General features: G+C 39.1%; 1 protein-coding gene across 1 annotated transcript; it reads left to right on the forward strand.

Moving 5' to 3' along the window:
* Nucleotides 1–538: 538 nt before the first annotated feature.
* Nucleotides 539–27,491, forward strand: LOC150085047 (uncharacterized). The gene is made up of 7 exons (XM_090376445.1): nucleotides 539–592; nucleotides 1,370–1,476; nucleotides 5,917–6,007; nucleotides 7,882–8,040; nucleotides 14,020–14,160; nucleotides 25,880–26,038; nucleotides 27,225–27,491. Exons 1-7 carry the CDS (start codon nucleotides 539–541, stop codon nucleotides 27,489–27,491), a joined length of 978 nt encoding a protein of 325 aa, XP_090232571.1.
* The last annotated feature ends 467 nt before the right edge of the window (nucleotides 27,492–27,958 follow it).

Consider the following 27,958-nt stretch of genomic DNA (forward strand, 5'->3'; position numbering starts at 1 on the left):
TATCTTTGTTTTTCTTTACTAATTATCTGTCCAGGAAGCTCAGTAGACCCTGGCGAAGAGACCAGCCAGAGAATTATGGGCAGCCTGGCTATCTCCTAATGGTGTGTACGGGCCACGTGGGATCCCAACAGGGGGCCTGCCTACTGCCAAAAGCCAGAACAGACAACAGACCCGAACGCCCTACTTCACATACAACACGTAACACTTTTTCTGGTTTTCACAGTGAAAGCCAGGAAAAGTTTGTCTCCACAGACAAACTCTCTGGAGACAAACTTTTCTTTTTTGTCTGTCTCCACAGACAAACATATGGCGCAGATGTGGGAAAAACTGGAGGCCCTTTTCCCCTAACACAGTGCAAATTATAATGTAGTGTATGCGAATGGTTTTTACATTGCTCACGTTTTTCACATTTTCATTACAGTTTGGAAGGTGCAGGACATTGTCTATGAGATGGATCGTGTTTGTTCAATCTAACTATTCTTCTGACTCCTGGATGTCGAAGTACGCAGCGTCTTTTCCATGCTTAAGAAACGTCATGATGGTATTTGCTACTACGACAACAGATCAGACAATCGTCTTCGAAATACAACAGGTAACGCAGCAAGTCTCATATAACGCGGTAACATTCACGAAAATTGAACCGTACCGATAATCAAATAATGGCAAGTTACTCTTTGATTTCAGATCCAAAACCGCCATTTAAGCTCAACACCTTATCAGAACAGGTGGACCTCCAAAACGACGGTTCGTTAAAGGAAAACAGCTAATTCCAAAGGAGAACAGTCAGCTTAGCCTTAAAAATCAAACCCTCAGGATTACAGTAGTTCCCGTAAGTGGTCCTTTAAATTCATTATCAAGTTTTTCCTTATTTCACTTTTAACATTCAAAACAGTTGCTGTTGTAGTAGGGTTTTAGGAACATCGGTGACCAAGACCACATTGCTCTGTGTACATTGTCTGCAAATTGCCTGCATTCTAAGGTCGATTTTCTGTTTGCTTGAGGAAAAACCAACCTATCTTCTCCTGAGAACGAATAACTCAATTATGAAAAAGGCCCATAAAAATTCCATCAATCATCGACGGGACTTGAACTCAGCTCTTTTCCACTCGGTGTAGGAAGGATGGGATCCTACCAACTGTGCTACCGCGAGGGCTAATATAATTATTATGATATTCTTAACGTACTGAAAATTTATGGACTGTCCTAATTTCCAATTTCTTATGTAGGTGTTGAATCCAGCAACACCTACATATGAAATTGGTATGCCATGAATACATGAGTACACCAACTTTTCAATGTATGCAGTTGTCAGTAATAGATATGCAAACGATAATAAAACTGATAGTTCGTTTTTGTTCCAATATTTTAGGACCCTCATCTGTTTGATGTGAAAGTCGATAAGAATGGACAACTAGTTGCCACCGGAGGAATAGAATATAAAGTTTTTCGAATCTTTTCAGACATTCTGAAATTCAAGTACGTGTGGTGTTATCTTCCAGTGGAAATAGGAACTTCAGTGATTTAATTTAAATGTTTAGTAATTTAAATTAGACCAATACTCTGTGATATATGTGGTCTGTCAAAAATTAATGAGACAGATTTTATAAAAAAATTTATTGTAATTTTCTTCAAGAGAAAGTGGCCGCCTTTAGCGCCTCCAACAAACTTTTCATCCCTGGAAGCATAACTGAAAGCCTTCTTTATGTAAGATCCTTTCCGTAGTTTTTAAAAGGCTTCTAGATAGAAAGTTTGGTTGGGAGTTTTTCCTTCAGACACGAACTCTTTACGCACCATTCTACGCTGATCAAAAGAACAGGTAAACATTGATTTCTTTATGGATTTGCTCATTCGTTCGCTCTATCATTCTTCGTGCTCTCTATTCGCAATTTCTTCTCTCTCACTTTCTTTCTCGATCGTACTCAAAAATCCATGTTTTTTCACTGGTCTCACTCGCTGGAGTATGAGATTCAATACGACCGCCAAAGAAATGCTCTTGTTTAGTTTTGTTTCTGTTCTTCAATGGGAGTTTTTGGTACCATTTCCCCACAGATTTTGCGTATGCCCAAATACGCTCTTAAATGCGATGGACTTCTGGGTGACTCGTGTTCAGCTAGCCTTCCATCAATCTCACGGTCAACCATCAATCAGACACATTTAGAGCCCTTACTCTCTCCACATTCTCTTCTGTTATTGCTGAGAGAGGTCGTCCTACACGTGGTTAATCTTGAACTGCTTTATCTTTCCAAGAAGGCCTTGTGCTATCGGAAAACCTTTCATCCCGGTTTCGTTCAGTTTGAGTCAAAATTCGTGCGCAATGCTGCCACTTCGCATTTTATTAAATCAGTCTCATTAATTTTGGGACCTACACTGCAGCCTAAAATTTTGGAATCACAGCGTATTACAATAGTTTTATTTTTATATCTTTTTTAAGCATTGCAAAATTTACAACAAAAAATATTGAAATATTAATAGTAACAATTGTACTGAATTTTCATCAAAACATCCTCCACAAGATTTTATCGATGCCTTTCACAGACGTGGCATTCTGGCGATTAATTTCATAATGTATCTTGACTAACATTATTCCAAGCGATCTGCACGGTTGCCCATAAATTTTACAATTCGGGCACACTTCACATACTTGATGGTCTATATGATCCCATGAAAGCACTATTGCGTTGGGGTGGCCACACCATTGAAATACCTCCACCTGTTATTTAATCGCTGCACAGCGTAGAGTTGTACTTTGAGCCTTGTTGTAATACAAAATTTCTTCCACAAAGTCGAAGTCCAGTGGATATTTCATCCTGTTCAAGAATATTTTTATAGACCTTTTTCCGGTCAAAATTTAAGGAATTTTAAAATTCCTTCAATTCTGACAAAATCATTCACTACAGAAAAAAAAACAGAAACAAGCCCAAGTCATGATGGAACCACCACCGTTCTTCACTGTAGCCAAAAAAACGGTCATTTTTATTTCAGTTTATTGTCTTACATAAACTGTACACTTGGATCCAAAAATATCAAATTTCGATTCATCCATCCATAGTACGCCTTTCCACGCTTCAATAGTTCAATGTTGATAACTTTTAGCCCAGTCCAACAGTTTGTTTCGATTTTTTAGTTTTAATAAGGTTTTCGAACCGCTACACTACCATGAAGTCCTGCTTGTTTAAGACGAAGTTTTACAGTGAATGTAGACACTGGAGTGTCTCTGTTCTTACTGAACTCAGCTCGGATTTTGGTGTAATGAGCCTTCAATTGCGTTTAGAGATCAGTATTATGGTCTTATCGAGTGCGTCCGGTGTTAAGCGCACTCGTCCTAATCTTGATTTATCCTTTAAACTATTAGAGTCCTTGAATCGTCGAGTGGTAGTTTCTAATCCTCATAGATTATCTATGGTACTGCTTTAAATGAAACAACTATTTTGCCAATACTTCTCAGGGAATAACTTTCTTTATAAGAGTTATAATAGCACTCCTTTTTTTCTTTCAACACCCAATTCCTCATTTCTTGCCAAAATATTACTCCTCAAATTGTACATCATTGCAAAACACTCTAGACTCTTCTACAATCAACAAAGTGTATAAGGAATCGTATTTACACAATACCTTCCTCATTTACCGTCTTAGAAATCGAAGACCCTTCAACATAGTAAGCAAACCCTTAGCCATAATTATGAGAGCTTCCTTGGAGTCAGGGGAGATACCCATGGACTGGAGATGTGCAAATGTGACCCCAATTCACAAAGGAGGATCAAAGGCTGACACAAGTAATTATAGACCTGTGAGTATAATTTCTGTTCCCGGAAAATTAATGGAGGCACTGGTTAAAGAAACACTGCAGGATCATCTAGACAAGACTTCAGTTATACCTCGGACACAGCATGGTTTTGTTAAGGGGAAGTCTTGCCTGACCAATTTGATGGGATACTATGATGCAGTCACAAAAGACCTGGATGCAGGGAATAACTTTGATATTATATACTTGGATCTCAGAAAGGCTTTTGATACTGTTGCACACGGAAGACTGCTGCACAAATTGGAGCAGTGTGGCATTGGAGGCAAATTGCTGCTATGGATAAAGGGGTGGTTGAGGGGGAGAAGACGGAGAGTGTTAATCAATGGGCACTGCTCATCGTGGACTAATGTTATTAGTGGAGTCCCTCAGGGTTCAGTGTTGGGTCCATTCTGTATTTATAAATGATATAGATGACGGTATATTAAGCTTAATGTCCAAGTTTGCAGACGATACAAAGGTTGGCAGGATTGTTAAGGACACTACTGATGCTATGCTGCTGCAACAGGATCTGGAAAGGTTGAGCAGATGGGCTGAGAGGTAGCAAATGAAGTTTAACATTGACAAATGTAAAGTACTACACATGGGAAACAGCAACCCCAGAGCAACGTATCAACTCTGTGGTACTACACTGATAGTGGTAGAGAATGAAAGGGACTTGGGGGTGGTTGTGCAGGCGGATATGAAGTTCTCTGAGCAGTGCAGACGGGCTGCAAGAGTAGCTCATGGAGTATTGTCAATGATATACAGGAATTTTTCCAGCAGGGATAAGGAGGTGATTATTCCCTTGTATAAGCCAATGGTCAGGCCACACCTAGAGTACTGTATACAGGTCTGGAGGCCTCATTTCAAGAAGGATGTAGAGCTGCTGGAACGAGTACAGAGAAGGGCAACAAGATTAGTGAATGGAACAAAGGGGTGCTCTTACGAAGAAAGGCTTAAGTTTTGCAAATTACAGTGTCTGGAGACTAGGCACCAGCGAGGTGATCTGATAGAGGTGTATAAAGCCTTGAATGGTTTGAGCATGCTCAATGCTGATGGGATTCTTCCTCTTGATCAGAATAATCACCTGAGAGGGCATAAATTCAAATTGAGGAAAGACAGATGTGCGGAAATTTGCCTTTAGCCAGCGGATGGTTGGTTGGTGGAACAGACTTTTATCCCTTGTCGTGGAAGTTGATAGCCTAAATAAGTTTAAGGCTCAGCTGGACAGGTATTTCGAACGAACAGAGGGGTGAAGTGGAAGTGGTTATTTTTTATTTATTTTTTTTACTTTATTTTTTTTTTTTTTTTTTGGCTGATGCTGCATAAGCTTGCTTTCTTGCATCAAGAAAGCAAGCACCTCTACTAATGCTAATGCTAATGCTAATGCTAATGCTAAAATGCTAATAAGATCTGAATGGAATAACGTCTTCAAAGATGAAGTAACCAAGAGTGTTCCAACTAATCACTGGACAGGAGAGAATCAACTTACATTCAACTAATCCTGTCCTGAAATTTCCACTTAATTCTAGTTCTTAAGCGAGTGTATCGCAAAAGAAACTTCTCCAATTAGTTTGGTGTGTTAAGTGCTGTGAGGCGTCACTGTAGTAGATCAGTAAAGTGGGTGTGCTCTGATCGATTTGCTAATTTACTGGATGAAAAACCCATGTTTTTTGAGAGAAAACGCCCTGCTACCCTTGCTTGATACTGACTAACTCAACTACTTTGTGAAAAGGCCCATAAATACATCATTGACGGGATTTGAACTCAAGTATCTTCACTTCAGGGTGTGGAGGACAGCGATTCAACCAACTGTGTTTGCCGGTTAACAAACAGAACTTAAGGTTTGGAAGAAAAGTTGAGTCATGATAACTTTGTTCATGAAACTTCTTAGATTGGCCAATGAGAACGCCGATGAGGAATTACTACATAATCAAGGTTCCCAGGAACAGAGCTTATTCCAGTCTTTTCACAGATAATAACAAGATGGTCACTGCTTTCGCAGACACCAACATCTCCTATACAACCAGTATATCGTATGTCGTGTCCTAACTTTCACAGTTTCTAAGAAATCCGCATAATGCTTCACAAGAAAATGTATAACTGCGCCTAATAAATTATATCTGTTTTTCCAGGTACACCATTAAAAAGCAAGATGAATATCAGTGGGGAAGCCGGTTGAAGAATGGGTCCTGGATCGGAATGATTGGCACGTTAGTCAGAAAGGTAATTGTCTGTAAACTTGGACATGCAGTACATGAAGTTCCTCTTATTATATTGACATATTTTTCATTTTTCGTTTCTGCTTTTTTTAAATTTTAAAATGTTTTTCTCACAAATTTTGTGTATTCTAAAATTAAAATTATTCTAAAACTAAAATAACCCAAAAATTCGGGATATATTCCAGTGTTAGTTGTGGACTTTTCATACCTTTATTGCTTTGATCATATATTCTTCGTTTACAAGCCAAAGATGAAGGTAAAAACCTTTGTTTATTTGAATCCCTTTCAACTAATGGTAGGTGGTAAATGAACTTTCCTCATCGATTATGTCATCGGTCCCATCAAGCAACTTTTGACAATTAATTGTTTGATTTGCTTAGATGATAAAAGTCCATCTGATATAAAATTTGCGAAGGATTTTGAAATTGGAGGTGGTACCATACCGTACCAGTATGATAATTTACCGTCCCATATCGGCTCTAATGGCAGGGCCCGAGGGTCAGGTAGTTTGACTATTGGTTGGTATGGCTTATAACAAGCTAGAATTTGTAGCTTCGTTTCTCGGAAGGATTATTATTTTTAATGGATGATCCAAAACAACATAATCAATTTACACTGAAAAGACAGAAATCATGGGATACCTGGTTCCGGGGCAAAGCGACACTGTCACCCCTATCGCTAGTGGACAAACCCACCGTTGGCAGGTATATACGTACACGGCTTCACTGCATTCACGTAGACGGAAATTCGATGTCAGTATGGATAATCGTGATGAGTTAAGGAACTTTGAAAGAGGGATGATAGTGGTTACTCGACGCATGGGTCACTCTATCGCGGAAGTGGTACAGAAATTGCACTATCCCCGTTCGACAGTATCAAGGATGTATCTGGAATACGCCATTTCCGGAATAACATCTCATCGTGAACAGCGCTGTGGGCGGAGAAAGGTGGTGGATGAATGTGGCCGTCAACGTCTGTTTCGCATTGTTTCAGCCAACCGGAGAGCGGCTGTGGCACAATCACCGCTGACTTCAACGAGGGAGGTAACACAAACGTCTGCACCGAGACCATCTAGCGATCACTAGCCGCAATAGGTTAACGGAGCTGCAGATCTAACAGAGTTCGATTGTTAACACCAGGACACAGGACTCTACGCCTCAACTGGAAGAAAGAATATCGGTACTGGACCGTGGATGATTGCAGACGGGTCTCCTTGTCCGATGGGTCCTGTTTCCAATTATTTCGAGCGGCCTGACGGTGGGGTGCGTATCTCGCAAAAACCGCACTAAGCTATCCACCTGTCATGTGAACAAGGAACTGTTGAGGCAGGTAGACTATCGGTAATGGTCCGGGGCGTTTTCAACTGTCACACGTTTGGACCTCTGGTACATCTAGACGCATTTCTGAACGGTCAAGGTTACGTGTCCATCCTTGCAGACCATCTCCAACCCTTCACGGTCATTATTCGCCCACAGGGCAATGGTCCCTTACAGCAGGACAATGCGCCTCCCCATGGAGCAGTGGTAACAAGAACATGGTTCGAAGAGCGTTCTGCAGATTATATCACCATGGAATGGCCTCGCCATTCACTGGACTTGAACCCTGTAGTGCATCTTTGCGATGCTGTAGAAAGGTACGTTCGATCATTGGATCCTCCACTCAAGAAGGCGACGGGATTATGAGGAGCTGTGCAACAAGCATGGATGGAAATACCTGTGGAACTCTTTCGTGAACTAGTGGACTCAATGCCTCGCCGTGGGAGTACCCTTATCGGGGAAAAATGTGGGCCTACCCGTTACTAGATAGGTATCACATGATTTCTGTCCACTAAGTGTACACTTTAACATAATTTCTAACTCTTTGTTCTTAAATTCTCAGGAAGCTGATCTAATCTTGGAGAAGGTGACAATAACCAAAAGCAGAAGTAGAGTTGTGGACTTTTCGTACCCTTATTCTTTTGATCCTGTAATATTCTTCGTTTACAAGCCAAAGATGAAGCCAAAAACCTTTGTTTATTTGAATCCCTTTCAACTAATGGTAAGTGGTAAATGAACTTAGCATAATTATAGCATAGAGCAATAGTAGGGTTTTTATGAGCATCAGCGACTAAGGTCATATTACTCCGTGTATATTTTCTATAAAAATTCTGTTTTCTGTGGTCCATTTGCTGTTTGCTAGAAGAAAAACCCAATTTTAGGAAGAAAAAGCCATGCTATTCTACACCCTGAGACCGATTAACTCTGCCACGATATGAAACAGGCCCAAACAAATTCCTCCCATAATTGACGGAACTCGACCTGAGGTCTTTTCGACGCGGTTGGGAAGGACGGTGATAATACCATTGGCACAATATGGCCTCATTTACTTAAGGTTAACGCATCCACTCACATCTTACCAGTTTTGAACTTTGGAGCGAATGCAGTAATGTACAATGCATACAGCTGTGTTAGAATTAAGGCATGATTATCGTCCTGGAATTAATTTATGGCATATTGGTAGATTAGAGTATGACCGCTTGCTTTTTGCATACGAAATCAAGGACTCCTTGAAAAATTACGGCTGGCAAACTCAAAATAATTCATTGATTTCGTGAAGATTGTACTAAATACAGCAGAGGAAGAACAGATTCCTACAGTTATAGGATATTCGGACATGAAGTTCTTCTAGCAGTGTAGACAGGGTCAAGGAAGGCCCATGGTGTTCCATCGATCATTTGATTGTAGAGACATGGAGGTCATAATACCACTGTACAAGGTAGTGTAAGGCTTCATTTGGAACAATCTCTTCAAGTATGGTGACTTTGCCTAAAAGAGGACATCCAGCTTCTTCAAAGATCTAAAGACTCTCCCAACTCGCAAGGTGAAAACCGCAAAAAGGCGTCCATGTGAGGAAAGCCTTCAAATATGGGGAAGGCAGAGGTCGGTAGTTAATCATGTGGGAGGAGAATTGATTGAGGTGTTCTCTGAGAGGATAGAACTTTCACTTTATAACTGATTACAGAATTGAGAACCATAAATTGAAGTTATGGGGAAAGAGGTTTGGACTGGTTGGTAGGAAGTTTTCTTTCATCCAGCGAGTTAGCAATTACTGCAATAAGCTACTTGTATTGGTATTTAGGCTGACACCTTTGAGAATTTTAAAAGTAACCTCAGTAATAATAAGGCCATAGTGTTCTGTTTGCAGGACGAAAACCCGAGTTTCCGGGATAAAAAACAATGCCACAATATGGCGTCCACCATATTGTGCTCAATCCAAAAAAAGGAAAAAGTGTATCCCGGGTTGAAAGAATTTAATAAACATTGTACTAATTATTGCTAATATGTCTATAGCAATTAGGATTATTGTTTACAAGTATTTATCAGTGCTAATCCTTTTGCTTAAACTGTGTTTTCTTTCCATATTCTAGGTGTGGGTACTCCTTATTCTTTTTATGATTATTGGACCAGTGATGGTGCGTACAATCAGCAGTTTAAACCATAGAATCTTCAAATACAGACAGAAGTCTTTGTTCCTCATTGGATGGTATATGTTTGGATCTTTACTTGCTCAAGGTACCTTGCATAATATTTATTTTTAGTATAACCGGATGGATTCCTTCATTCTCTAGTGAAACGTTTCAATTCTGCGTAGTGTTACCTACGTCTTAACTAAAAAGAATAACCCTTGCGAGTAGTGGCAAGGGTGCTCCTTTTAGTAGCTAAGGGCGATCCTTTTCTGAGTGCTAGATGCAGGCAATGCGATGAAATTAAATTACAATTCAGTGTACTGCAATAAGTACACTAAATCAAAGAGTCAATCTCGCTTAACAGTGTACTGTTAAGCGAGATTGACTCTTTGAAAACGAGAGTGGATGCCCTAGAGAAAATTCGAATCTGACGCTCGACAGTATCCCAAGTGTCTGACTCTATTTCAAGCAAGGGTCTCCCGAAACTGTCACCGGAACTCAACCTTTCAGTAATGCTTTAGTTCCACAGGAAGTAGCCTTACTCGGCAATTCAATTATAATGAAAACTAGAAATATAGTAACACAAACAACCTTGGAGGATACGAGATATATCCCCCTGTTCCCTTGTTTAAAAAGTGGAGAAGTGGTATTCGGACAGTTCGTTAAAGCAAGAAATTCAGTCATAAAGGAAAAGAGCAAATGCGATCATCAAATGTGCTTCTACCAATGCGAATTTGTTAAATCCTAGGATTTACCGGATTGATTTGGATCTTTTAGTACTATAAAAGTAGTAATACTAGTAGAATTACGTAAGGTAGTCGCATCTTCTCAATAACTTATTAATTCATTTTAGGAGGAAGAGCTTCTTTGTGGAAGTGTAACTCGATGAAGATTTTGTGCATTTCTTGGAGACTTTTCGCCCTTATTATTACCTTCAGTTACAGTGGAGCCATTCTCTCGTACCTTATAGTTCCTCAAAGAGAACCTGCAGTGGATACTGTCCAAAAGCTCTACAATGCTGTAGCAAAGGGGACGTACTCATGTGGAACATTGACTGGGACTAGCATATTTACATTGCTTATGGTATATCCACAGTTATTATTATTACTATTATTATTTCTCTATATATTAAAAATGTTTTCTTCCTAGTGATATTTATTCCAGCGAATGCTAGAAGAGGGCGAGGCAATTACGTCACTAATAATGCAATTAATTATTAACAACTGCCACCATAACGTTCACCAACCTCGTGCACGTGCTTCGCTGTCTAACATTCGATGTTCCATTGTAACTTTTTTATATTATTGAATATTTTATATTTTTAAATATTTTAGATATTTCAGTTAAATATTTTAGCCCTGCTCTTTCGGATGCAACAATATTCCTCATGTATTATGGAACCTGAAGCAAAAGGCCTTTTCCTAAGTCACCTAAGTAAACGTAGGTAAATAATTACATAGTGGGTTAAAATCCATTATTTGGGTACCACTTGTCTCCACGCAGTGGGCGTGGTCCTACAATAGAGTGATTGTACGGCCGAGTTCTGTGATTGGGTGATTATTGTGAACTCGTTTTGTTTCTGATTGTTTTGTGTCGTCGAGGAGGGGAGCTGCTTAGTTTAAGTTTTGTGTTTATCAGCTCAATTATCTTTCTCCAACTTTTTCTTCAAGTTATCGAAAGATATTTGAGCTGATTTCGTCGGTTTTATGGATAGGCCAATATTCTGAAGATAGAGGTCACGTTCTTCTATTAAGGCAGTGGCATGGGAGTTGATTGCGTGAGATTTGTCCTTGTGTTTGGACGAGATGAAGAGTTTTATATCATCTGCTTAAGTGCTGAAATCAGGATGCATAGAGAGAAAAGGGTCCAGAGCGGCAGCAAAAAACAGGGCAGAAAGGACACCACCTTGGAGGCTCCTTGGTACGCTTGGAAATTCCTGTGTTCAATCCTCAAATGCCTCTCTTCGATAATGGAGACGGGGACTTTTAATAAGCTTCCTTGAATTCTAAAATTCCTTTCAAAAATTGTCATCAAGGCATTTATTTAGACATTATCGAAGGCAGCATTAAGGTCCAAAAAGATTACATCAATCTGTTCTCCGACGTTCAGAGTCGTTCGATCCGAAATAGGGTGTCTAATAAATTTGTGACAGTCGATCTCTTTGGAATCACAAGGTGTAAATAAGGATTTCTTTCCGCAAACAATGCATGACAAGAATTAACAGCAGAGTCTTCCCAAACAGTTTTAATAAATTGCAGCTTAAAGAGATTGGACGAAAGTCCTTGTCTTTTGGATGTTTGACTTGAGGCACGGGTTTTACAGTGCAATGTTTCTAAATTTCAGGGATAACCTCTAAATATGTATAGCAAGATCTCAATGATAGATGGACTGCTTACTTTCATGGAAAAGAGGGGGAACATATCTCGGTCAGAAGTAGATTTATTTGGGAGACTCTTTAATTCCTGAATTACAATTTCTTTGGTTATGGGGATTCCTGTAAAGAGAGGTCTATTATCAACATTGGATCCGGATGAAGTCATGCTGTTGATGTAATTTACTAACCAGCTGATATTGTCTGCTTCAGGAGAGTTAAACTTTAGTTTAGGATCTGTAGAGGTTCTGAAGATACTTCTCGTCCATTCCCTAAATAAGATTTCATCCGTGGTGAAGTTGGAATTTTTGTTGCTATTCATTCTTTTAGACTGATTAAGCTTTTTGGAAATAGAGAAGTTGTACTCTTGGCGTTTGTGCTTTAAGAAACAGGTTCATACTTTTTTGTAAGCGATGTAGTCTTCAGAGGTTCTGGTTTTCTTCCAATTTCTGTAAGGCTTTTCTTACAGACATTATCTTGATGTCTTTGTTAAACCACCAGTTAGACAGATGTGTGATCCGAATCTCCTTAGACGCCTCTTATACCTCTTTTGTTATGAATGTAGCATCTGATAGTTACAGATGCGGGTGCGGACAGAGAAGTCTGTAGTTGCTCTGCTTGAGTATTATAATTATGTCTCCTCTGGAGCACGCGAGCTTTGTTGTCTTCGAAAGGTTTGATTAAGGTGTTTCGAGGCCACGGGTCCAAACGGTTGGTTGGGATCGCCTGCCTTTGAGACAATGAAAAAGGCATGTGATGCGTGCCTCGTACTTAGTTGTCTTACATCTACTTTGATGGAATATTTCTTCCAACACATTTCTGTAATTGCCTGAATAGTGGTTGTTGGATTTAATCTGGAGGCAAAGATTTGGTCCCCAGACTACAGCCGTTATATTTCAGTTATATGCAGGGCAAGCGATTCGGTGATTGGAACAATGGATAGTGTCTTATATTCTGAATAATGTCTTATATTCGCCTTTTCATTGATGTTCGTTGTAGATGGAGAAAAATAAGATGCACAGCTGAGATTAAGAGGTTGGTTAAGAGGTAACAACCAAAACAACATCCTTCACAGTTGTTGTTTTGGTTGTCTCTACCCTTGGGTCAGACGCCACCGGGGGCTGACAGCGGTACCGTCGGCATAAGATCTCCCAAACGATCGTTTTTGTTGCGGAGCGTTTAGGCTGCATTCGACAACCTCATCGAGTTTATCCCCATAATTTGTACCAGAATGTGTAACGCGCTTTTTCTTCAGACTATCCTTTTCAATGTATCCTCTGTCATCTTTTTTACTGCATGACTTTCGGATATGGGGTTATTATGCTTATCAACACTGCTCTGAGGAGAAAGAGGCGAATGCTTAGCAATTTTTTCCTGTTTGAGGATGACAAAACGTTCTCGTGATTCTGGTATGTATTCACTTCTTGATGAGAACTTCTTGATGAACGTAGGTACGAGGATTTTCACTGTCTCGAGTGTGGCAATACCATCAGTGACCAGTTGTTGGGCTTCTGTTGAGATCGCGTTTGAATCTTGATGTTTATCCGGTTGTTTGTACTTGCCACATGTTGTTCCTTCAGATCTCACTGCATGTCTTTATAAATGCAGATTCATGGTGAATTGCTTGAGTGCGAATACCTCTTGAGAGATTTCTGTATTTTGCCCTCTAAGTATTTGGTTTTCGTCCATCAAAATCGCTAGATTTTCTTGCACCTTCTTCAGATTCAATGCAATACTTCCAATTGCCGCTAAGAGTTGTTCAGGGGATTTTCTTGTGTTCTGCAATTCTATACTTGCTATTCGTAATGCATGGCTACTACTTTCAGTTTCATGCTTTTGTTCAGAAAATGTGTACTGATGTTCTGATGATCAAAGGCTGTTATATTTGTAAGATCTACATCTTACAACGTGGTCTACGTGTTTTGTAAATTTTGTCCAGCAGTGTAGTCACAATATAGAATAGGGATGACTACAGCACACACAACCCCAGTGGCTGCACTGCTAAAAGATCACGTCCTTCACATACAGAAAGAACTGGATTGCAGGGACGATGTCTGAGCACCTCTTAGTAAAATCGCTCTAGTACGAATTAAGAAACCTGTATCATTTACTGGACTTCTATATTTTCTGTTTCATGTTTCTACATCCTTCAGTTTATATTTAAGAACAGAAATTATATTTTAATTATGAATTGTTTCAGGAGGAGACTAGCGGGATGTACTACACACTAGGACAGCCAATGAGAACTCACTCAAATAACATTGTAAGCAGCAGAGATAAAGCAATAGAATCTGTTGTAGAAAGAAAGTATGCCATGCTAGGAAGCAAAGGGTTTTGCGAGGTATTGATTGCTTCATCTGCTTGGAGAAACAATATTCAGCTATCAAAAGATGTGCTTTATGCTGACAGGATTGGGGTCGCTTTCCAGAAGGGTTCACCGCTGAGGAAGATGTTTAATAAAATGTGAGTTTTTCTTCAAGAAGATTTTTCTACAATAAAATATTTGAATCTGTAATTTACTATGTACTAGTGGTTTCTATGGTTACTTTTCTCTATGTGGTACAGATCAAAATCTGTTATATGAGGGCTACCAGGGATTTACCTCTTCAACAAGAGTGTTTTACTTCTGTAAATTACGTGTGTTCTTTGGGTGGATTGCCTGTTTTTCTGGATGAACAACCCGAGGGCGAAAAAATTAAAGGCTAATTTCATAAAATTTCTTCGGGTCATTGATGGAATTCAACCTCGTGTCTTTTTCACCCGGTGTGGGGAGGAGTTTCACTCGTAGCACGCTGATCATAAGAACCATCTTCTCCAATCACATTGACGGAATTCGTCCATGTGATTCCAGAGGATGGTTCTTTGTATAATCTCTGATATGGCTGAGTTAGTTGGTCTCAGGCGAGAAGAACAAGGATTTGTCACTTGCTGAAACAATCGAACAAACCAGAAGACCCGTGCAATTTGAGGTCATAATACTTAAGGAATTCGGCAATGGTATTTTGAAAGATTTTTTTTTTAGCATAGCCATTCTTAGTTAGTAAAGGAAATCAATTTTATAAAGATAGTATTTTCTTAAAGGGAGAATGTGCAAAATTTGTATAAGTGGGTCATTGATGGAATTTGAACAGAAGCAAAATCCACCAGCATGGTATACCTGGTGGGTGCAATCTAAGACAACGTGGAAGAAACACCTAACTCAAAGGTGTTGAATATAAGGCATGTGTTAAGCAACCAAAGGTGAAATGTAATTATAACTTGGTTTTTCCTCCCTAAAACCAGGGTTTTTCGTCCAGCAAACATCAAATTGACCACAGATTTGCCTAAGTTGATGATACGCCTAAAACTCAACAATATTGCATTGCAGGGTTCGATTACTGAGTTAGATATACAAAAATTTATTTTTTTAAAAATTGTTTTTAAACGAATATACATTAACCATGAGGTGTTTCTTAAAAACTTTTCTTATAAGGGTTTTTAATTATTTTATTCTATTCTTTAAAGCAGACTATGTCTTAACTTTAAATGAAATACTTAAATCAACCTAATTTATTGACTGCGTGCTTTAATTTCCCAGCATATCCAGAATTACTCAGAGTGGAATTTATGAGAAGACTGATGATGATTGGATGTTCAGGTTTCATCTGAAGTATCAGGGAGTGACCCAAACTGATGATGAAGAGACCCCCAGGGAACTAAGGCTGCGCGACATCGAAGGTTCTCTCTGGCTGCTGGCCATTGGATATTTGGTCGCCATTTTTGTTTTGTTTACTGAACTCTGTATCAGCAAAATTTTCTGTTAGTCTGGAACTGTATCTATAGCTATACTCAAGTAATATTAGACGCAGTCACATCCAAATTATTTATAAAAAAATAATCATTTTTTTAAACTCTGTAAAGAGAAGTTACAGAGACTAATAATTATAAATGTGATGAATTTAAATATAACTTGAAAATAGATCCTCCACCATTTTCAAGGAAAAGATACTGAAAGGTTTATAAATGAAGAATGCTACTGTTGTGTATCAAATAAGACAAAAAACACCAGTCCTCATTCAGAAAGAAATCGTCCAGCGGATATAGCTCAAATCTATTTCCAGGCTATTCCCCAAGTGTAAGACCATGCATTTCAATACATTAAAACATAGCGTTTTTCTGACCATTCTCGAAGCAAGGTGCACGGTTTCCCGATCTGGTCCTTCGTTTGTCCTAAAGGATTCTCAGAGAAGACCTTACCAGAGGGAATCGTTCTAAATGTGAAGTTTGGCGGAGCCTGACACCGTCTAGGGCTGTTTCTAATGGTTTTGGCTCGGATCATTGGTCAACGTTCCTGAAACAATGAATATCATGAGGTACATTGATTTTCTGTCAACTTTACCCTTCCTATACTGTGGCAACAGTATGGGGCAGGATCCGACTCTATTTCAGCGTGACAATATACCATAACCTGCTGCAACCTGTAGTGACTTGGTTTGAAGACATGGGGGGGTAGCAGAATTCATCGTTGTTATGAAGAAGAGAGATAAAGGAGATCAAATAGCGTCTTCGGGTTATAAAAATTTCTAGGGAGTTCTTGATGTGGATGTCCAATTAAGGCCATAGGTGGGCGAACAGAGTATAACACACCGTATAAATAAAGAGTTCTTTAAAACATTCGGGAGTCCAGGAACTTTGGAATTATAGTGTACAAACAGATAGACCATTAGCATAAGCATTGGCAATGATGCAATAAAGCAAGCTTATACAGCATGAAAAAAAAAAAAGAAAAAGACGCTTCCTATTTCACCTGTGTTCATTCCCTCTAGTTGTTCCAGTTGTTCCTCGAATTTATTTAAGCCATCAACTTTCACAACAAAAGATGGAAGTTTCTTCCAGCAATCATCCACTCACTAGCTAAAGGCCAACTTCCTCATATCTGTTTTGCAACTGTCCTTCCTCAATTTGAATTTGTGCCCCATCATGTGCGTAGGCTGAGCAAGAGGAAGAATCCAATCAGCATTGAACTTGCTGAATCCATTCAAAACCTTAAACACTTCAATCAGACTACGTCGAAGGTGCCTAGTTTCTCGACGCTGTAATTTGCAGAACTGAAGATTTTCTTGGTAAAGCACCCCTTTGTGCCCTTCACCAATCTCGTTACCCTTCTCTGTACCCGTTCTAGTAGCTCTACATTCTTCCTAAAATAAGACTTGTAAGCAGCACACAAGATGTGGACTGATCATTGTCTTATAACAATGAGATAATCTCCTCCTTATCACTACAAGCAAAAATTTCATATATATCATTGACAATACCCCATGAGCTGTGTTGGCTGCCTGTTTGCTTGCTCGAAGAACCATATCTGACTCCACAATTTTCCCCAGGTCTTTTGCATTGTCCACTACCCTGAAGAATTACCACACAGTTCGTACGTTCTTCTAGATTTATTGCTACTCATATACAATCTTTTGCATTCGTCAATGTTAACTTTATGTTGCCACCCCCTCAGCCCATCTGCCCAACATTTCTAGTCCAGTTGCAGTACCATATCATCATTACTGTCCTTAACCATCTTGCTAACCTTTGTAACATCTGCAAATTTGGACATCAAACCTGATACACCTTCATAAATATCATTGAGAAATACTGATTACAAAACAACAATGGGCCCAACACCGAAACCTGGGAGACTCCACTAATAACATCAGTCCACAAAGAGCAGACCATTGCTTACCACTCTCTGTAGTCTCCCACTCAACCATCCCTTTATCCATTGTAGCAACTTACCCTTAATGCCATACCACTCCAATTTGCACAGCAGCCTTCCACGTGCAACAGTATCTAAAGCTTTCCTGAAATCCAATTATTTGATATGAATATTATTTTTGTCATTCATTAGCATTAGTAGAGGCATTTGATACAAGAAAGCAAGCTTATGCAGCATCAGCCAAAAAAAAAAAAAAAAAAAAAAAAAAAACACTTCCACTTCACCCCTCCGTTCGTTCAAAATACCTGTCCAGCTGAGCCTTAAATTCATTTTGGCTATCAACTTCCACGACAAGGGATGGAAGTCTGTTCCACCCACCAACTACCCGTTGGCTAAAGGCAAATTTCCGCACATCTATTCTACATCTGTCTTTCCTCAATCTGAATTTATGCCCTCTCAGGTGATTATTCTGAGCAAGAGGAAGAATCCCATCAGCACTGAGCATGCTCAAACCATTCAAGGGTTTATACAACTCAATCAGATCACCTCGCAGGTGTCTAGTCTCCAGACACTGTAATTTGCAAAACTTAAGCCTTTCTTCGTTAAAAGCACCCCTTTGTTCCATTCACTAATCTTGTTACCCTTCTCTGTACTCGTTCCAGCAGCTCTACATCCTTCTTGAAATGAGGCCGCCAGACCTGTATACAGTACTCAAGGTGTGGCCTGACCATTATCCCGGAATAATCACCTCCTTATCCCTGCTAGAAAAATTCCTGTATATCATTGACAAGACGCCTTGAGCTACTCTTGTAGCCCGTCTGCACTGCTCAGAGAACTTCATATCTGCCTGCACAATTACACCCAGGTCCTTTTCATTCTCTACCACTGTCAGTGTTGTACCACAGAGTTGATACATTGCTCTGGGGTCGCTGTTTCCCATATGTAGTACTTTACATTTGTCAATGTTAAACTTCATTTGCCATCTCTCAGCCTATCTGCTCAACCTTTCCAGATCCTGTTGCAGCAGCATAGTGTCAGTAGTGTCCTTGACAACCCTGCCAACCTTCGTATCGTCTGCAAACTTGGACATTAAGCTTGATATACCATCATCAATATCATTTATAAATACAGAAAACAATAATGGACTCAATACTGAACCCTGAGGGACTCCACTAATAACATTAGTCCACGATGAGCAGTGTCCATTGATTACCACTCTCTGTCTTCTCCCCCTCAACCACCCCTTTATCCATAGCAGCAATTTGCCTCCAATGTCACACTGCTCCAATTTGTGCAGCAGTCTTCCATTTGCAACAGTATCAAAGCCTTTCTAAGATCCAAATATATAATATCAAAGTTATTCTCTGCATCCAGTTCTCTTGTGACTACATCATAGTATCCAATCAAATTGGTGAGGCAAGACTTTCCCTTAACAAACCCATGCTGTGTCTGAACTATTAATGGGGTCTTGTCTAGATGATCTTGCAATGCTTCTTTAACCAGTGACTCCATCATTTTCCCTGGAACACAAGTTAAACTAACTGTTCTTTTAGATTACAGCGTAGTTTAGGGCTAAAGCCTCAGGTTAGGAAAGCAGTTGCCCACCCACTGATGACGAACCAATAAGCCCGAAACGGTGCCGTATGGGTGATGGCATCCGCTGAGAATAAGCATAAAAAGTCTTCTTTTTTGTTGAACCTTTACTCATTCGAGGTAGTGAAATATTATGGTAACTCGTTGTGAAGGTTTTCACAATATGAGATATATTTAATGATGCCATTTTATAACTACTTAAGTAGTTGGCTACGGACAGAAATTAAACTATCGCACTAAATGGTACACTAACAGGTCTATAATTACTCGCGTTACCCTTTGATCCCTTTTGTGAATTGGGAATACATTTGCATATCTCCAGTCTCCGGAGTGCTCCCTTAAATTAAAACAATTAAAACTCTCTGATAGATCCAATACATGGTTATGTTCGCACTATAGCCATAGCAGCTAATGCGCCAATAAACACCCTTACCACACAGACACACACATAGTTATGTGCCGAAGTCCGAGAAGCATTCAAGAGGAAACAAAAAGCATTCAGAATATGCAAAAAGTACCATAACTCAGCTGACTACCAGATGTACAAGAAAGGGCGGGCAACCTTCCTCAAATGTAAACAATATGCAATCCGGCAGCTGGTACTCAACAGAATAAACCACTCCAAGCGTATTACATCCAAATGCAACAAAGATTTCCATATCGATGAGAAGGTATTTCAGGAATGGGTATCTTTGACTTTCAAACAGATATTATTTGACCCAAAAACCCCAAACCTAAGTGATTTCGTCATGCACTCCGGACAGCCCCTTTCCACTATAACCCTAACAAAACAACACCTTATAAATACCATCAATAGACTTCGTAATAAATCTACAATTGATCTTGACGGCTTCCCTCTCTTCATGGTTAAAGTGTGTAATGCCTTCATTGGGGATCCCCTTCTTGTAATCTTTAATCTCATATTGAATTCCGGATCAATGCTGACAATGTGGAATCACTACAGGGTACAAACCATACCCAAAAGAAGAAACCCTAAGAACCTAAGGACTTGAGACCGATCTCAGTGGGCTGCTCTCTATTAAAAGTGTTTGAGAAAACTATGTTATTAGCACTGATAGATCAATGCTTCTCTCATAGACCCAAACATCTGCATACTGTGATACCCCAAAAGATCTACATTTACAAACCTACTGGACACCCTATTTAAAATTCAAACTGCTCTCAACAGTAAATCTCAGCTGGACGTCATCTTCCTAGATATTTCATCTGCTTATGATAAGCTCTCATCTACATTCTAGAAAAGTACTTTGGCATTACAGGAAGCCTGCTAAAAACCATCAACCTCATCCTTACACCAAGACAACTCATCATCAGCTATAAATCCTTCCAACAGGAGTGCATTATAACGAGAGGAGTACCACAAGGAGGTGTTGTCCGGTCTACTGTTCGCCGCTGCCCTTGAACCCTTCCGCGCAAGGTCCACTGATTTCTCATCGTATGCAGACGATCTCAAATTATACATAACATCTAAAGAAGCTGAACAAACTCACCTGATAAATCAGCGAGTCTCCGTCCTGATCGACAGCCTTGTAGCCTATCTACTGCAAATGGGTATGTAATTAAACGTATCAAAATCAACTCAACTTACGTTCACAAAAAAGAGAATCAAAAATGACATCAGAGCCTATCACAACGGATTACAGATTAAGGAAAGCGAAGTCTCACACTGACCTGGCATGACTTGGGCCGAGGGCCTCACTTTTCAGACCCATTTTTCGACAATGAAATCGAAGACTTTCTCAGTGATGTGGGCAATTCGACAAGAGCTGACGGGGTTACTCAAAGTCGATGTAGTCGGTGGATACGTCCAGCGGTGCCCACAACCTATCGCACTGTATTCATCACCAATCTGGTCTTCTGCTCCGACGTCGTACATAAACAGATACTTGGCAGTGGAGTAGTGGGCAATGCGATGGATAAACAGGGTCACGGGCAACGCATTCGCCAATTGACCCCAGAGCCATTTTATATACCAACTTAAATATCATTCCCTGAAGAGTTCACATTGCATCCAGGAATAATCTTCTTTTGTCTCAGATGCTAACTGGTGTGATTGACGCCCCCAATCTTCGAGGACTTATCTCTACTCCACATGCTGGACGCAGTAATGACAACCCCTACCAACCTTTATACTCTATACTGTCCAACCTGTGCTGTCTGAAGAATTTCTTCCCAAACAACTCAGTCAACCTTTTCAATTCATTGGCCTGTGACCACCCTGTGAAATACTCCGGAAGCAAGCAGTAGAGAGTAAAGAGCCTCACTGCAGCACATCAGTTGGTCCCACCGTATAGAATTTAAAAACTGTCTGAGACCACTGTAGGCTCAGTACTTACTGTAGTACCACTGTAGTCCTAATGTATAGAACAAGGAATAACATCCCAATCACATTGTGGTGATCAACCACCGGCATGATGCCAACGCGCCAACATAAGAAACTAGCAGCAACAGGCCTCCCAGAGACCACTTGCTTGGACTCCAGAGGGCCACCATCCTGAAGACCTGTAAGATAGTAAGAGAGTTACTTGACCACCAATAATTAAATTTAAATTTCACATGCATTAAGATAACGCATGATAAATGTATGATTTAGTTAAAAGCTCAATAAACTATCTTAATATTCAAGAATTTTTTTAGTATTAGTATTATACATGGCCACATGGTGGCTAGCTGCCTAGTTTCCAAGCTTTGCATTCCACATATTCGAAGTCTTTCCTCATATGGACACCCTTTTGCTGATCTTACCAGGCGAGTTACCCGTCTTTCGACCCTTTCAACAATCACAATGTCTTTCTGTAGGTGTGATCTCCATACGTACCAAGTATTCCAAGTGTGGTCTAACAATAGCCTTATACAATCATATCATGACCTCCTTATCTCTACTAGCGATTGTTCGATAAATCATCAACAGGACACTATGGGCCTTCCTTACAACCATGTGGACGTGTGTTGTGTCTTATGTAAGGCGGCCCTTAAAAGTTAGTTCATCTCCGCCATGGCTTCTCTGTGATGATATACAGAACTCTGTACCACGGCCAGCATTGAGTGTAGTGCTATGTTAGCGAAGTCTGTGTGTTGTTGTGTTGTTTAGTTGTTTCTGGCCGCTTTGCTACCAGGAAGCAGCGATCACCAGGAATGCTGCTTCCAAGTAACCGTCCACGCCAAGAGGAGACGGACAAAATTATACACGTACTAAACAAAATGTAATATTTCCAGCATCCATAGAAAGAAGCGCAAGTCCTTTGGGTGCAGCAGTCTCCTTTAATCACGTACAGTGGTGAATACCACAAAGAATCGCCCATTCACTGCAGAAAGTGTAATAGCAATGGATGCCAGCAGTTACAAGCAGGTGAAAATCCCGTCTAATAAACTGGAGCCCAAGGAATCCTGCCCACGAAGGCGATAGCATAAAAATAAAAAATAAACTGTTCCCAAAGGGACTAGCATAATTAACAGTTTTAGGGAAAAAATATTTTAATGGACAAAATATTATTACGTTTCAAAAAAAATAAATAACTAATAATAAAAATAAATTTAATAAAATAAAATGTTAAAAATATAATAATTTTTAAGATTTTAAGAGACTTGTCAGACCACGTGATATTTTTCCATTTCACAGTTCGCAGTTGGCGTTGGTTGGCAGCACCACTCCAGTCGAATATTTCGATTGTTTTACAGAAAGAAGTGGCGATGGTATTAGCCACACAACTACCCAATCCCGGATGTGTTCACTCCCTCCGGATAGTTAGATTGGAAATGAATCTTTCTTTGCTTAAGGAAAGAATCTTTAAGAAAAGAAACTGATCAGAGATTGCCCAACGGTGACTGTTCTCACCCTAGGGCAGTCAAAAGCTTTCGAACTGGTAGTTGCCTTGAGCTTTTAATGTCTCCTCAATAGGGTTAGAAAGAACTCTTGCAACTCTCTTTTTTTAAGTGAAAATACTTTCTTTGCAGCACTCCCAAGTCTAGAGTTAATTCGCATGGATTTTTATCAGGAAACCCACTGATCTAGTTTCTGGAAGGATTTGCACATTTATAAAAGCGAGTATCGAAACCCCAAGAAGAAGTCTTTTACAAGCTGATATTAAGTTGACTTTGCCTTTGAACAAGAAACTATTTAATGCTTACATTACCTTAGATAAGGATCTCAGGATCTTCAGATTTCTGAATCCTGGAATTTTCCCTTATGGTTGTCGTGTACACATCTACTTTATACCACGTTTGGGTCTGGGAAGTTCGGTCAGTGCGTGTATACACTAGAAGGCATTCATTTGTTGTTTTGTGTGATTTGAGTAATAAAATGAAATAGTTTCAGGACTTACATCCAAATAAAAATTGAGAATTGCTTTTAATCCACCTTATTCGATATGTTTTTCGATTCAATGTTACACGCATTCTCACTTTCACATCCAGAACAAAATGCTAACCAGAAGTCAGCTTTACAGGAAAAGTTGGTACTCAAAAACAAAGCAATTCAAAAGTACAAAACCTCATACAGGAAACGAGTTCAATCTTCTTACCCTCAGAGACAAAGAATTAATTCTCTCAGCAGTACCAGTAAGTTTTTCTCAAGTTTAGATAAAATTAATTTCAATGGCGTGCAGTACAAGTTAAGCCTAAAAACCTTTCAGAAGCAAAATTGGACATAAAAATAAATAATAAAAATTAAAGGGCTTTACAAGGATTCTGCAGTATTTTCTTTCTCTGATAAATCCCTTTTTCATACAAAGTTTTAAAAAAGTAAACAAATTACGATATAAATTTAAAAATTACGTATTTTTAGGTTAAATATACCTTTGACATACAAGATAGTAAGGATGTCATTCTTGTGTCCTCTGGAGGCAGTGAATGTAAACTCTTACAGCTAATTTCAGAAAAACTGAAATTCGGTTAAGTGAATTAAAAATACAGAATTTTAATTAATTTAATTCTAAACCTTTGTAGCGATATTCATCAAAATATTTGGTAGAAATTGTGCGATTTTACACTCAAAGATTCATTTAATAATGAAAACAAATAACAATCGCCGAATAAATACTAATTACTTTTTTAAAACTTCACACCAGATATTCAGTTGTTACTCCCAAGGATTTGCAGTGGGGAACTCGAATGCCCAATGGGACCTGGACTGGACTGAACTGTAATGAGGAAGGTATGTACATTATGTTTCCATTAGTTGCAGAGGTTGCCTGGAACTAGTGAGTTTTTTGCGATAACTGAATGCTCAGTTAATTAGGAACATCTCAATAAGAGGAAGTCGAACAAACCGTTTCTGATATGAATCGATAACAAGCTTCTATACACCCGAGCAAGGGCAAATCGTTATTCTCCTCGAGAAATTGAGTCCATCAACAAGAAACAGTGATTTTCCTAAAAAATTGTGCTTTGGGCACATTGTACATAGCAAGGTCTCAAGATTTGTGAACCTGAGAGCTACCAAAGGTAATCTTCGCATTTGGTGATTTCGTCCCTTTTACTAGAATATATAAGGAAAATCATCGAATAGATAAGGATGCGATTACGCTAAAAATCAACAGATTTACTTTGGCTGACTCTCCGTCATTGTCCTACTTCCATGTGGTATCCATTTAAACAGACCAAGAAATCGAATTTAACGAAGAATTTTAAACACGAATATTTATGCGTAACTTGTTCTTTGTATTGGGAACCCTGCAGATGTCTATTATAGGATTTTGCTGTTGACTGTTTCCCGTGGAGAATAAAACATTGGTATTGCTACAAATGTCAGTTAGCTGGAATGGAAAATAAAAAAAAAACGAAGAGTAACAAACTTGTTAAGCATTTTATGCCCATCGTAATGAACAAAAGATCTGGTTCGAATCCCGTTAGGATCGAAGGAATCTTATGGTCTCATCGGCACTATAGCCGAGCTAGTCGGTCTCGAAAGAGGGAATACGTTTTCTCCCCAGAAACTTCGGTTTTTTTATGAATAAAAACCCGAACCAGTGAGTCTACCGTACTCAATGATATACAGGAATTTTGCCACATCGGTGAGGTGATTGTTCCGTTGTACAAGACAATGGTTAGGCCACATGTTGAATTTTGCATCTGGAGGCCTCATTTTAGGAAGGATGTGGATTTGTTGGAACGGTGCGGAGAACTGCGACAATTTTGGTCAGCGAAACCAAACGGATGCTCTTCAGTTTCTATAAATTTTAATATCTGAAAACAAGGCTCCAGATATTGCCATTTATTCTAATAAGGTATTTACGATTTTGAAAGGATTGAGTTAGCTAAATGTTGATGGTATCCTTACTCTTGCTAGAAAACGCACGTGAGGGGACACAAATTTAAATTAAGGACGGATGGCTAGAGGTGAGATCTGAGGAAATTTGATTTCAACCAGAGATGTCAGAACAAACTTCCATGTGGTATTGTGGAAGTGGATAGTTTGAATAAAATGTCCTTACGCAGTTTTAAAATTTAATTGGGAAATTATAAGTACGATTGAAAAACAGTTTCCTGCATATACGGATTACAATAAATGTGGGATTATTTTAAACATGGGAAAATTCGAAATTTCATCAACAGGCCACGCGGAAAGCGATTAATTTAGAAATATAAAACAATGGTAATTTTTTCAGCAATACCTTCTATTCATAAGGCTGTGATTCTGAATGCCAAATGTAGTTTTGTTAAAGCAGGGATTTAATATTCTATTAATAGAAATTAATAAATAATTAGGATTTCCCGATGCCAATTATTAGATATGTAATGTTTCAATTTTTTAAACATACAGGAAGCTGATCTCGGTATGGAAATGTTTACTCTCACAGAACTGAGAAATACAGTCGTGGACTTTTCTTTCCCATATCTGTACGATGCTGTCACTTTCTATGTTCACAAGCCGAGACTTACTCCAAAAACCTTTGTCGACTTGCAATATTTTCAGAAAAAGGTCAGTAAAAGTCTCGAAATAATTTGTAAAAATATCAAACTTTGAATTTTTCTTATAACAAACACTACATTACTTGACTTCTAGATATTCGCACTAATAGGCATGATATTTTTACCAGAAACTCGGGTGTTTTGGTTTTTCATCCAGCAAACAGAAAATCGACCAGACAATTCCTATCACTTGTTCATTAAAGCTGTGTCCCCAAACTTTGTTCTCTTCTGTGTCACCTTTTTTTCACTTTCTTACTCCACTAGTGTTTCCCCCTTCTGCTTGGAAATTTCCATCTAAGCAATTCCTAAAAGAGGGTGACAAATCCTTCCTCTCCAATTATCGTCTCATTGCAATTACTTCTACTCTTTCTAAAATAATGAGAACTCTACTAACCGGCAAATCTTAAAATAAATAGAAACCTTCCCTCTGATCAGGAAGGATTCTACTGGGGATATATTGGTTTATTTTCTCATTTTTCGAAGAATTCGATGAAAAAATGATTCTTCTACTCCTATGCTAATCATCGATGACACTCAGATTTCCAGACAAAATCACATCTCTCTCTCTCTCTCTCTCTCTCTCTCTCTCTCTCTTGGTATAAGCCTATCACGGACATTTCTCCATCTACATCTAAAAAACTGTCTTTTGGCTTCGTTACTTTCCTATAGACATTTCAATGGGTAAGAGATCGTTTTATCTTTTGAAGATCAGAACGCATGACGCTCTGATGGCTTTATAGATTTTAATCGACAAAGACGTGGGGTGTAGCCTTCCTCAACCGGTATTATCTTTTAAAATCACCATTTTTGTTTATCCTAAATTCTCTTTCCTTGACTTGGATAATTTTGCTTTTTCTATTTCTCTTTTCCCATAATTCCTAGGAGGAAATAGTTCTTTAGAAGGCGGCCTCTATGAGAATACTGTTTGGCTCATGGAGCATTTTAGCATTTTTTTTTACCTGCAGTTATAAAGGAGCCATTCTATCTCACATCCTTGTTCCAGAAAGAGATGCAGCAGTGGACACAGTCTATAAACTTTATCAAGCTGTCTCTGAGGGCTGGTACACCTGTGGAGCGTTCTTTGGAACAAGCAAATATGAACATCTGTGGTGAGAGATATAATATGCTTTGTGTTTCAAATCATTCCTTATGAATTGCGAAATGTTAAATAAGATTTATGTTATGCTGTTCTGTAGGAAACAAGCAGTGATATATATTATACCCTCGGCCAGTCGATGCTGAAGGATCCAAGGGAAATTATTCGGAAGGAGGTGGAAGAAGTGCAACGTGTCTTGGAAACCAATTACGCATATATCGAAAACAGCTTCTTCTCCAAATTGCAGATGAGTATCTCAGGACTTAACCAAGAACTGATCCTGGCCAAAGTCATATTTTTCCTCGATATGATGGGAGTGATTTTCCCTAAAAATTCTCCACTGAAGGAAGCATTCGACAAAATGTGAATTCTTGTGAAGCTTTCTTAAAATAATTAATTATGCAAATTAGATTATTCTTGTAATAGATAGAACATAAATAGTATATGCGAGAATTTATTCCCAGAAGTTCCGACATATTACAGAAATACCTTTTTTGTGTGTGTACCACAGGATATCAAGAATTGTTCCAAGTGGTATACCAGAAAAATTGCTTCAAGACGAAATATTCATGGTCCAGCTACAAAATGGAGTAGCCACATCAAGCGATGAAGAAAATCTACCAAGAGCATTGACTCTTGAAGACATCGGAGGATCTCTCTGGTTGTTGATGATTGGGTGTCTGACTGGGACGCTCGTCTGTCTTCTTTGTAGAATTTTTCAAAGGAAAAGTATGCTGAATAATTTTATTAAGAGGGAAAGAAAGTTGGAAATGATTTCTGACGATTTTATAAATCTGAATATGAGGGGGTGATTGCTTTCTTATCATGAAACTA

Source organism: Mastigoproctus giganteus, chromosome 6, assembly GCF_048544385.1.
Source record: "Mastigoproctus giganteus isolate SK-2022 chromosome 6, ASM4854438v1, whole genome shotgun sequence".
Lineage (NCBI taxonomy): Eukaryota > Metazoa > Arthropoda > Arachnida > Uropygi > Thelyphonidae > Mastigoproctus > Mastigoproctus giganteus.

Coding starts and splice junctions, on each gene's coding strand:
- LOC150085047 (XM_090376445.1), top strand. CDS start 539: ATGGTATTTGCTACTACGACAACAGATCAGACAATCGTCTTCGAAATA. Junction 593..1,369: donor TCGTCTTCGAAATACAACAG/GTAACGCAGCAA, acceptor CCAATATTTTAG/GACCCTCATCTGTTTGATGT. Junction 14,161..25,879: donor GAAGCAAAGGGTTTTGCGAG/GTATTGATTGCT, acceptor TTAAACATACAG/GAAGCTGATCTCGGTATGGA.